This window comes from Equus caballus, chromosome 30 (genome assembly GCF_041296265.1).
Source record: "Equus caballus isolate H_3958 breed thoroughbred chromosome 30, TB-T2T, whole genome shotgun sequence".
NCBI classification, from domain to species: Eukaryota; Metazoa; Chordata; class Mammalia; order Perissodactyla; family Equidae; genus Equus; species Equus caballus.
In genome coordinates, this window is record NC_091713.1 from 27876441 (window position 1) to 27889187 (window position 12747).

The window sequence follows — 12747 nt, forward strand, 5'->3', positions numbered from 1 at the left end:
AGTTAGCTACAAAGCACAGTGTTTATCTCAGTTGTCTCCTATTCTCATTCAAAGTTTGCTTTGGATAATGCTCTGGGGAAGCAAGCTAAGTTACAGTAATATGACTATATTATTTTTAAAAATTATAAGAAAAGCATCATCATTTTCTCCATGATTCACTTGCATATTGGTTAAGCAAAAAATGGTAGAAATTGGGGGGGGAGGAATGATCTTAATTTTGTTTTACCACATCTGAAGATTTATACTTGTGAAACATCTCTTTTATGGGAATAAAAATCACCACTCTATGACCTTAGAATTCATATTCATGGCTCAAGACAACTATGTCTAAGTTCGAGTTTCTAAAAGTGAGTCCACTGTCCAGAGCTCTTGTAATTTATTAAAAGGATGAGGATTTCCACGGCCTGGAAGAATTACGCATTTGCTGGTGTGCATACTGCCTGAGGGTGTTTCTAGAACATCATGACTGCAATCACTTATTCAGGGGCTAAGTAGGCCCCTATTCTAGACTTCAGTGGACAAAACTCCTCCAGGCATAGCCCATTTTCTAGAAGTAGGAGCACTTACTTAAAATGCCTATCCTTAGGTTCTATTACTAACCTTTAGCTAAGAGGGGAAGTTGGCTGAAAACCCTGTTTAATATTTAACTAAATAAGAAGTTAAGTGTTAGAAAGCTTTTTCTAGATCCTCCAATTCACTGATCTACTCAGAACATAACCACCTCTTAAGTTATAGTGTAGTTTCAGAACAAAATCTAAAAATACTTATAATACACTTTAATTTGAAGATACTCTGTAAGCCTGATGAGTTGACAAAAATGCACCTTGTCAAATGTAATGGCACTTTTTTTTTCTTTAGGCCCTGACAGTGATCCTAGTTATGCTCAATTGTTATGATCTGGCTGTTCTATATTTAAGGTGAAAAAGAAAATATGTTGCTGGAGAGGAGATAAAATGAAGAAAGACAATTGAAGAAGATTTGACCTAATTATTTTAACAGGCTTAATATGTTTTACATTCATAACTAATGCCTTCAGAAAGTACGTCAATGCTATATTCTGCATGAAGGAGCTTATGGCAATAATAAAAAGCACTGGTAGAATCAGCTGATTACTTTTCAAAATTATGCGGTCTTTTAAAATGATAAATTTAGTGATTAATAGGGAAAAATACTGGTTTTCCATCTGTGTGTCTTAAATATTCACAAAATCTGTATTTTAGGGCAAACATTTGTGAAAGATAAAGTCTCTAGTAATCATTTTTCAAAAACAAATATTAGAAACAAAAATATAGAAAGCTATTCTAGATGGGTGGATTCCAAGATGGCGCCGTGAGTAGTCCTCTTTGTCTCTCGCCCTTCGAGTCTACAATTATTTGGACACTTATCGCTTGACAAAGGATATCCAGACAGCATCTCAGGACGTCTGAGACACCCACGCGACTATACATCGGAAGGCGGACGGACTTTCCTCCGGGAGGATGTGGAAATAGGTGAAAACTCTCCGACCCCGACGGGCAGCCTAGTACCCGCAAGCGGCTTTCTTCCAACGGACGCCCCCAGAGGATCCACACACATCTAGGGCAGGAGCGAGAACACAACAGAGGAGCGACGGTGGAAACAGGTGACCAGAACCCTACTTAAACCCCCTGCAATTACTCCTAAACGCAGAGGGAAACTTTGGAGTTGCACACCTGAGCCCGCGGGGAGAGTCTCTCCCCGCCATTGGCGGGGAGACCCAGCCTGGTGCTCGGGGCGCCCGGAGGGTCCCAGAGAGACGCCCGCCCCGGGGGACTAGGGATTGCCGGAGATCTCGGAGAGGACCGGGGCGGGGGAACTTTCAAAGGCGCATCCGGCGACCCGGTGGGGAAGCGCCGGAGCTCCGCCAGGCAGCGGACAAAACTCTCTGTCTGCCAGTAGCAGAGGGGCCACGCTGAGCACTCAGGGCTCCCGGCAGAGGCCCGGAGAGAAGCCCAGAGGGCGGGGCGACCCCCAGCTGCCGTTGCCCGCCCCGGGGGACTAGGGATTGCCGGAGATCTCGGAGAGGACCGGGGCGGGGGAACTTTCAAAGGCGCATCCGGCGACCCGGTGGGGAAGCGCCGGAGCTCCGCCAGGCAGCAGACAAAACTCTCTGTCTGCCAGTAGCAGAGGGGCCACGCTGAGCACTCAGGGCTCCCGGCAGAGGCCCGGAGAGAAGCCCAGAGGGCGGGGCGACCCCCAGCTGCCGTTGCCCGCCCCGGGGGACTAGGGATTGCCGGAGATCTCGGAGAGGACCGGGGCGGGGGAACTTTCAAAGGCGCATCCGGCGACCCGGTGGGGAAGCGCCGGAGCTCCGCCAGGCAGCAGACAAAACTCTCTGTCTGCCAGTAGCAGAGGGGCCACGCTGAGCACTCAGGGCTCCCGGCAGAGGCCCGGAGAGAAGCCCAGAGGGCGGGGCGACCCCCAGCTGCCATTGCCCGCCCCGGGGGACTAGGGATTGCCGGAGATCTCGGAGAGGACCGGGGCGGGGGAACTTTCAAAGGCACATCCGGCGACCCGGTGGGGAAGCGCCGGAGCTCCGCCAGGCAGCAGACAAAACTCTCTGTCTGCCGGTAGCAGAGGGGCCACGCTGAGCACTCAGGGCTCCCGGCAGAGGCCCGGAGAGAAGCCCAGAGGGCGGGGCGACCCCCAGCTGCCGTTGCCCGCCCTGCGGGACTAGGGATTGCCGGAGATCTCGGAGAGGACCGGGGCGGGGGAACTTTCAAAGGCGGGTCCGGCGACCCGGAGGGGAAGCGCCGGAGCTCCGCCAGGCAGCAGACAAAACTCTCTGTCTGCCATTAGCAGAGGGGCCACGCCCAGCATTCAGGGCTCCCGGCAGAGGCTCGGACAGAAGCCCAGAGGGCGGGGCGTCCCCCAGCTGCTGTTGCCCACCCCGTGGGACTAGGGATTGCCGGAGATCTCGGAGAGGACCGGGGCGGGGGAACTTTCAAAGGCGGGTCCGGCGACCCGGAGGGGAAGCGCCGGAGCTCCGCCAGGCAGCAGACAAAACTCTCTGTCTGCCGGTAGCAGAGGGGCCACGCTGAGCATTCAGAGCTCCCGGCAGAGGCCCGGAGAGAAGCCCAGAGGACGGGGCGACCCCCAGCTGCCGTTGCCCACCCGGTGAGGCTAGGGATTGCCGGAGATCTCGGAGAGGACTGGGGCTGGAGAGAGTTCCAGAGACCCAGCTTAGTAGCCTAGGGGGAAACCCTACAGGCTCACAGAAGCCTTAGGGAAAGCCTCTGCACAGCACCAGTAGAAGGCACCCAGCCGCCAGCCACAAGGCTGGAAGACCCCAGGGCAAAAGCAGCATAGCTAGGTGTACTAACCACAGACTGTAGAAGATGCCAATAGCTCTCCTGCGACCCATAGAGGACAAGTGAGATTTGGTGGGTGCCGACAGCAACGGAGCGACAAATATAAGTGATCCCACCCCTGGCCGCTGGAAAAGCCCATAACACCGTTGCACACCCCAAGGAGAGAGCGCATCTAGGTGGGCAACAACAGTAGGCCCCTGCAGCCTGAAGCCCCCCGTGACGGCCCCCACGGCAGAGGAGGGAATCCAAAGGGCCACTGTGGCTACGAAGAGGGGCCCAGGCCCAGTTAGCAACTACGGACAGGGTTCCTGGTTGGTGAAGTATAAACAGCTGCTCCCCCCACCGCAGCAGCTGAAACAAGTGAAAGGAGCAACTAAACTCTATCTCCATGCGGAGGCACAAATCAACATCATCAAGCAATATGAAAAAATACATTAAATCTCCAGAACAGAAAGAAAGTAACAAATACACAGAAAACAATCCCAAAGAAAATGAGATATATAACCTAAATGATGATGACTTCAAAACAGCCATCATTAAAATACTCACTGAGTTAAGAGAGAATTCTGACCGACAACTCAACGAGTTCAGGAGCTATGTCACAAAAGAGTTTGATACGATAAAGAAGAACCAAACAGAAATATTGGAAATGAAGAACACAATAGAGGAGATTAAGAAAAATCTAGATGCTCTGAACAGTAGGGCCGATAATATGGAGGAAAGAATTAGCAATTTGGAAGATGGCAATATAGAATTGTTGCAGGCAGAGGAGGAGAGAGAAGCAAGACTTAAAAGAAATGAAGAAACTCTCCGAGAATTATCAGACACAATTAGGAGATGCAACGTAAGGATTATAGGTATACCAGAGGGAGAAGAGAAGGAGAAAGGGGCAGAAAACCTATTCAAAGAAATAATGGCTGAGAACTTCCCAAATCTGGTGAGGGAGATGGATCTTCAGGTGACAGAAGCCAATAGATCTCCAAACTTTATCAATGCAAGAAGACCAACTCCACGGCATATAGTAGTGAAGCTAGCAAAAGTCAACGACAAGGAGAAAATATTAAGGACAGCCAGGCAAAAGAAACTAACCTACAAAGGAACCCCCATCAGGCTATCAGCAGATTTCTCAGCAGAAACTTTACAGGCTAGAAGAGAGTGGAATGATATATTCAAAAATCTGAAGGACAAAAACCTACAGCCGAGAATTCTCTACCCAGCGAAAATATCCTTCAAATACGATGGAGAAATAAAAACTTTCCCAGATAAACAAAAATTAAGGGAGTTCATTGCCACAAAACCTCCTCTTCAGGAAATCCTCAGGAAAACCCTCATTCCTGAAAAATCCAAAAAAGGAAAGGGGCTACAAAACCAAGAGCAGAGGAGATAAGTAGAAGGACAACAACAGAGAGTAGCAGCTCTACATCAGAACAGATTAAACCATGGGACGAGAAACAAAGGAAACTGAAGAAAACCGGAAAACAAGACACAAAATGGTAGTGGTAGGTCCCCACGTCTCAATAATCACTCTAAATGTAAATGGATTGAACTCCCCAATCAAAAGACACAGAGTGGCAGGATGGATCAAAGAACAAGATCCAACAATATGCTGCCTCCAGGAAACACACCTCAGCCCCAAAGACAAACACAGACTCAGAGTGAAGGGATGGAGAACAATACTCCAAGCTAATAATGAACAAAAGAAAGCAGGTGTCGCTATACTAATATCAGACAAGGTAGATTTCAAAGCAAAACAGATAAAGAAAGACAAAGAGGGACAGTATATAATGATAAAAGGGACTCTCCACCAAGAAGACATAACACTTATAAATATATACGCACCCAACACAGGAGCACCAAAATTTGTAAAGCAACTCTTAATAGAACTAAAAGAAGACATCAACAACAATACAATAATAGTAGGGGACCTCAACACACCATTAACACCAATGGACAGAACATCCAGACAGAAAATCAACAAGGAAATAATAGAATTAAATGAAAAATTAGACCAGATGGACTTAATAGATATATATAGAACACTTCATCCAAAAACAGCAGGTTACACATTCTTCTCAAGTGCACATGGAACATTCTCAAGGATTGACCATATTTTGGGAACCAAAGCAAACATCAATAAATACAAGAGAGTTGAAATAATATCAAGCATCTTTTCTGATCATAACGCTATTAAACTAGAAATCAACTACAAGAAAAAAGCAGAGAAAGGTGCAAAAATGTGGAGACTAAACAACACGCTTCTCAACAAACAATGGATCATTGAAGAAATTAAAGAAGAAATCAAATATTATCTGGAGACAAATGAAAATGAGAACACGACATACCAAATCATTTGGGATGCAGCAAAAGCAGTCCTAAGAGGGAAATTCATCGCAATACAGGCTCACCTCACTAAACAAGAAAAAGCTCACGTAAGCAACCTCAAACGACACCTAACAGAACTAGAAAAAGAAGAACAAACAAGGCCCAGAGTCAGTAGAAGGAGGGAAATAATAAAAATAAGAGCAGAAATAAACGATATTGAAACAAAAAAGACAATAGAAAGGATCAATGAAACAAAGAGTTGGTTCTTCGAAAGAATTAACAAAATTGACAAACCCCTAGCCAGACTCACCAAGAAAAGAAGAGAGAAATCGCAAATTAATAAAATCAGGAATGACAGAGGAGAAATCACAACAGATACCAATGAAATACAAGAGATCATAAGAGAATACTATGAAAAACTATATGCCAACAAATTGAACAACCTGGAAGAAATGGACAAATTCCTAGACTCCTACAATCTCCCCAAACTGAATCAGGAAGAAATGGAGAATCTGAATAGACCAATCACAAGTAAGGAAATAGAAACGGTAATCAAAAACCTCCCCAAAAATAAGAGTCCAGGACCAGACGGCTTCTCTGGAGAATTCTACCAAACATTCAAAGAAGACTTAATACCTATTCTCCTCAAACTGTTCCAGAAAATTGAGAAAGATGGAGAACTCCCTAACACATTCTATGAAGCCAACATCACTCTGATCCCCAAACCTGACAAGGACAACACAAAGAAGGAGAACTACAGGCCGATATCACTGATGAACATAGATGCAAAAATCCTCAACAAAATTTTGGCTAACCGATTACAGCAATACATCAAAAAGATTATACACCATGATCAAGTGGGATTTATACCAGGGACACAGGGATGGTTCAACATCCGCAAGTCAATCAACGTGATACACTACATCAACAAAATGAAAACCAAAAACCACATGATCATCTCAATAGATGCAGAGAAAGCATTCGACAAGATCCAACACCCATTTATGATAAAAACCCTCAGTAAAATGGGTATAGAAGGAAAGTACCTCAACATAATAAAGGCCATATATGATAGACCCACAGCCAACATCATACTCAATGGACAAAAGCTGAAAGCCATCCCTCTGAGGACAGGAACAAGACAAGGGTGCCCACTTTCACCACTCCTATTCAACATAGTTCTGGAGGTGCTGGCCAGAGCAATTCGGCAGGAAAAAGAAATAAAAGGAATCCAAATAGGTAACGAAGAAGTAAAACTCTCGTTGTTTGCAGACGACATGATCTTATACATAGAAAACCCCAAAGAATCCACAGAAAAACTATTAGAAATAATCAACAACTACAGCAAAGTAGCAGGGTATAAAATTAACGTGCATAAATCAGTAGCATTTCTATACACTAACAATAAACTAACAGAAAAAGAACTCAAGAACTCTATCCCATTCACAATCGCAACGAAAAGAATAAAATACCTTGGGATAAACTTAACCAAGGAAGTGAAGGATCTATACAATGAAAACTACAAGACTTTCTTGAAAGAAATAGGCGATGACATAAAGAGATGGAAAAACATTCCTTGCACATGGATTGGAAGAATAAACATAGTTAAAATGTCCATACTACCTAAAGCAATATACAGGTTCAATGCTATCCCAATCAGAATCCCAAGAACATTCTTCACAGAAATTGAACAAACAATCCTAAAATTCATATGGGGCAACAAAAGACCGCGAATTGCTAAAGCAATCCTGAGCAAGAAAAACAAAGCCGGCGGAATCACAATCCCCGATTTCAAAACATACTACAAAGCTACAGTGATCAAAACAGCATGGTACTGGTACAAAAACAGGTCCACAGATCAATGGAACAGAATTGAAAGCCCAGAGATAAAACCACACATCTATGGACAGCTAATCTTCGACAAAGGAGCAGAGGGCCTACAATGGAGAAAAGAAAGTCTCTTCAACAAATGGTGCTGGGAAAACTGGACAGCCACATGCAAAAGATTGAAAATTGACCATTCTTTTTCACCACACACCAAAATAAACTCAAAATGGATCAAAGACCTAAAGATTAGGCCTGAGACAATAAGTCTTTTGGAAGAGAATATAGGCAGTACACTCTTTGACATCAGTTTCAAAAGAATCTTTTCGGACACTGTAACTCCTCAGTTGAGGGAAACAATAGAAAGAATAAACAAATGGGACTTCATCAGACTAAAGAGCTTCTTCAAGGCAAGGGAAAACAGGATTGAAACAAAAAAACAGCTCACTAATTGGGAAAAAATATTTACAAGCCACTTATCCGACAAAGGGTTAATCTCCATAATATACAAAGAACTCACACTGCTTAACAACAAAAAAACAAACAACCCGATCAAAAAATGGGCAGAGGACATGAACAGACATTTCTCAAAAGAAGATATGAATATGGCCAATAGACACATGAAAAGATGTTCATCATCGCTAATCATCAGGGAAATGCAAATCAAAACTACACTAAGATATCACCTTACCCCCGTTAGATTGGCAAAAACATCCAAAACCAAGAACGACAAATGTTGGAGAGGTTGTGGAGAAAGAGGAACCCTCATACACTGTTGGTGGGAATGCAAACTGGTACAGCCACTATGGAAAACAGTATGGAGATTTCTCAAAAAGTTAAAAATAGAAATACCCTATGACCCAGCCATCCCATTACTGGGTATCTATCCTAAGAACCTGATATCAGATATCTCAAGAGTCCGTTGCACCCCTATGTTCATCGCAGCATTATTCACAATAGCCAAGACGTGGAACCAGCCTACATGCCCAGAAACTGATGATTGGATAAAGAAGATGTGGTATATATACACAATGGAATACTACTCAGCCATAAAAAAAGACGAAATTGGCCCATTCACAACAATGTGGATGGACCTCGAGGGCATTATGTTAAGCGAAATAAGTCAGTCAGAGAAAGACGAACTCTATATGACTCCACTCATAGGTGGAAATTAGCATATTGATAAGGAGATCTGATGGGTGGTTACCAGGGAAAAGGGGGGGTGGGGGGAGGGTACGGAGGGGGAAGTGGTGTACCCACAACATGACTAACAAAAATGTACAACTGAAATCTCACAAGGTTGTAATCTATCATAACATTAATAAAAAAAAAAAAAAAAAAAAAAAAAAAAAAAAAAAGAAAGCTATTCTAATCCTTGGATTTCAGTCTTCTCTAATATCTCAAAAATAAGGTTAACTTCACCAGGAAAAACTCAGATCCATTATATCAGATGGATAGGTGGATAGCAGTCTCTGGAATTTAAGGAAACACTAGTTGGACAAATAAAATATCTCACTGTGTCAAGACCAAAGGAATCCTCATGAATATATTATATCGTTCATTTTGTAGCAACCATCAATGATCATAGCATTGTTAGGCAAGGTTTCAAGGGTGAGCCAAATAATGCCTCTTTCATTGAACCTAGAACCTCTGAAAACATGTCAAGCCGTGTTTGCAACTCACAACCGATCCACCGATAAGCCAAACCACAACAATCACATACAAGCCAACATCTCAAACCTCCCAATAGAGATGCCATAATCATGGAGACATACTCTGGCATCAGTTGTTTGACAGACTGTTAGAAATCCTCTTGCAGAATGCTGAAACATAAGACATTCTTACAATCTTAAATTCAAGGGGCTCCACACAATTTGTGATGGAAAGCTGGCTAAACCAATGAACACATGGAAAAATGAATACAGCTGCAATCATTATAGATTGACTGTTTCCCCTCTGCATTTCAGAAAGAAAATCTTTAATATTTGTCACTGCATTTTTTTAAAAATTAGAATAAGTCTTTTAGCAGCTCTGGCTGCCTGGACTATGGAATTGCTTATTAAAAATAAAACAACAACAACACAGCAATAATTGCGTGATGCTTCATGGAGCTTGCTCAGTACCCTCAATCTCTTCTTTAAACCTGCATTGCTGATGGAACTTATAAATTTCTCACAATGCTGTAGAAAAGACTGCATACAGATCAGAAGCGGAGTGCCCTCTGGTGCACATACAACATAAAATAAAATATTTATAGCACAGGATCTACATAGATACAGACGCAAAAATACAAAACTATGTTTTGCTTCCACATAAATGCTACACCAATCACTAGGAATTGTAAACGTGGATCATGAAGAAGCAAACCAAACTGATAACTTTACATGAAAGATTCTTTATGATAGATCAATGCAAGCTAATCCATTCAGGCAACCACTTGTACATTCCCCTATTTAACAGATTCCCTGGGCTTGGGAGGAGCAAGGAGTCTCTTGGGCTTAATATATGACTCCTTTTGTGTGACTTATTTAATTTCAAACATAGAAAAGCAGTCAAAGTTAAAGGCCACAAATCTCAATCTCCTCCTTTTTCTTGGCCTTCGCTATTATGTCCTATTTATCTGCTATTTCTTTTTATCCCACTGCTATTTCCTCCAGCTTCTGAATGTACAATTACCTTTTAGGCCAAAAAGGATAAAAGGACTCAATTTCTCAGTGACTAGTAGAAGATATCGTTTCCACTTAAGCTAAAAAAGGTAACATAGCTGGTATAAGGAAGAAAGGAAATGCCATTCAAGAAAATTCATTTAAAAATGTGGGTTATTTAAAATGACAAGTTCAGCCTCAAAGTTGATTGGAATTTACTTTAAAGCAATGTAGCATTCTTAAATTCGGGGGTGATGCACAAGTGGTCACCATTATCTAGTTTTTCTGTGATACGTTACATCTACAAGAAATGCTTTTAAGTAACAAGAAAACACTACTATGGTGAATAGCAATAATAACCCTTCTGATGATAACCCTTTCCCATCTGAAACTTTCCCTTAGAGAAACTCATTTATACACAGTCTTCAAGGAAGATATCTCTGTAATTGCTTTCCCTTTGCTTCATACCTGTATATCTTGTATCTTGTGCTAAATCCCTGCCGGCTTCTGTCCACAAAATCTGTGTATTCCTGTGAGCGATGGAAGGGTCCCTTATCAGAGAGGAGCCAGTCGAAGGGGCTTGTGGCATGCTGATCCGAAACAGCAGCAACCGCTAAAACCCAGCAATGAAGACTCAGGGCTATCCACTCCCATAGAGCCATCAGAGAGAACAATTCAGCACCAGCTCTGCTCCGCCATATCATGCTTCCACTGGGGATTTAGAGCCTTCATTCTCTTAGCTTTCCCTCAACACCTAGACAAAATACACAGGCAATTAGTTAACCCCTAGAAGATTCTTTGCTGGCAAGTAAGGTGCTGAGGTGGCTAGTGCCTTCTTTTAAAAATCTAATATCATTGTTTTAAATTAGACGATAGCCAAAGTGAATAATAATAAGTAAACCGAAACGATTTCTTTTTTTTCAAAGTTCTATATCTTTCATACTTTGTGTCTTTTTGTACTTATTGGAAAATAAGTCACTGAGTCATAAGAGGCCTTATTATGACAGCGTGACACAGTGCATCATGAAAGCCTACGGAAGAACTATCAGAATCTTCAACTAATAATTCTTTTTTTTTTTGCTTAAACGTTTTATAACATTGGACACTTTCAAAACAAATGCTAAATATGTTTAATTATTTCATAAATTGTGCTATAAATTTTAATACTAGATGTATTTTATTATGTACTTTCGTTATTTTGAAAAATGCTTTAAAAATGAGTTAAAGATATACAGGTAGCATTTCCATAATATAGATAAACTTGCATGGACTAAAACTGTGGCTCTAAGAATACGTAAATAAATAAAAAATTGTGTTGATGTGCGTGTGCATGTGTGTCCATCTAGCTATCTCTCTCTGTGTAAATGGATGGATGGATGTGTGTGGGGGGTATGGGAGTGGAGGTGTGTATTTGCTCAGAAGTTTTTTGTCCCATTATTCTACTAGGGACAAACTTCCCTGATTATTTAATCAGAATCATAATTAAATTATTTCTAGGAGCTTTAAAAGATTTAAATGTGCATATCTGTCTTATTCATGAGATAAATAGGCATACCTACAAAATTCATATACACACACAAACTAGACAATGCAGATTATACATAAACTATGAAACCACATACATTAATTTATTCAAAAAAGCATTCAAAATAAAGTAACAAGAGGTGCAATCCCAGTGTGGTATAGTATAAATGACATTACACAAAGCAACTGATGCAATGTCTATATGCTACACAAAATATTCCACAGACATTTTAACTCAGTTTTATTTTCCACCCTCACCAATCTTTTCCAATATTATTATTTATAGCACAGAGAACTGTGCAAAATATAATTCTAACAAAAAAGTTTTAGTTGTGAGAGTTTTTAGTCAGCAAAATTTCTTTAGAAAGCAATAAAAATGCACAGTATTAAGTAAAATATTTTAATTATAGTAGTTGCAATATTTCTCTAGTGTTTGGATAAGGCAAATAGTTTTAATTTGCTTTCTAGTTATAACTCTATAATTCATAATTTAATCGTGAACTATTTATATAATGAGAAATGTACAGCAATAATTTTGCAAATATGAAGTAACTCAAAACAGTGATACAATATGGCTGACATAGGTCATCAGATTCACACAATTAAAAAGATCAATACCCTCATACTACTATGAGTTGCCCCAATCATATCAGTTGTCTCAATCATATGAGCTGTCCCAATCATGTGAGTGTCCCCAATCATATGAGTTGCTGCACTGTAGTGATTAAGAAATGTCCTCTTTTGTAAACTACATAGGAAGTCTTATAAGTGAAGACAGTTTAAAAATAATTTATCATAACAAAGGATCATATCATATAACACGAAGACTTTGGAATAAGAGTTGGAAAATTCTGGATCTCCATCAATTATTTGTGTAAATATAGTGTTGTCAAATGATTCAACTCATAGCTTCAAATTCAGATGAAGAATATAAATATTTTGTAAATATTGTTTTGTTATGTGGGAGCTATACCATTTACTATCATCTCCTGTGACTAATAATTATTTCTAATTTTTCTTAAACACACACTTTTATTCTGCTGATCATATATATTCAAGCTAACAACATTTAATCAGTGTTACAAAAAAATTAAATTTTCTTA

The 12747-nt window shown here is 41.2% G+C and overlaps 1 protein-coding gene across 7 annotated transcripts in view; it reads right to left on the bottom strand.

The window, feature by feature from the left end:
* Positions 1-12747, bottom strand: part of BRINP3 (BMP/retinoic acid inducible neural specific 3) — a 402882-nt gene that overhangs the window by 370204 nt on the left and 19931 nt on the right. For 5 of the 7 annotated variants that reach the window (XM_023632555.2, XM_023632554.2, XM_023632553.2 and 2 more), the window contains exon 2: positions 10589-10874. The exons of the other annotated variants lie outside the window; for them this stretch is intronic. In XM_023632555.2, the coding sequence (XP_023488323.1) occupies positions 10589-10709 (121 nt within the window). In that variant the 5' untranslated portion in view covers positions 10710-10874. The remainder of the gene's footprint in view (positions 1-10588; positions 10875-12747) is intronic. 7 annotated transcript variants of the gene reach the window in all.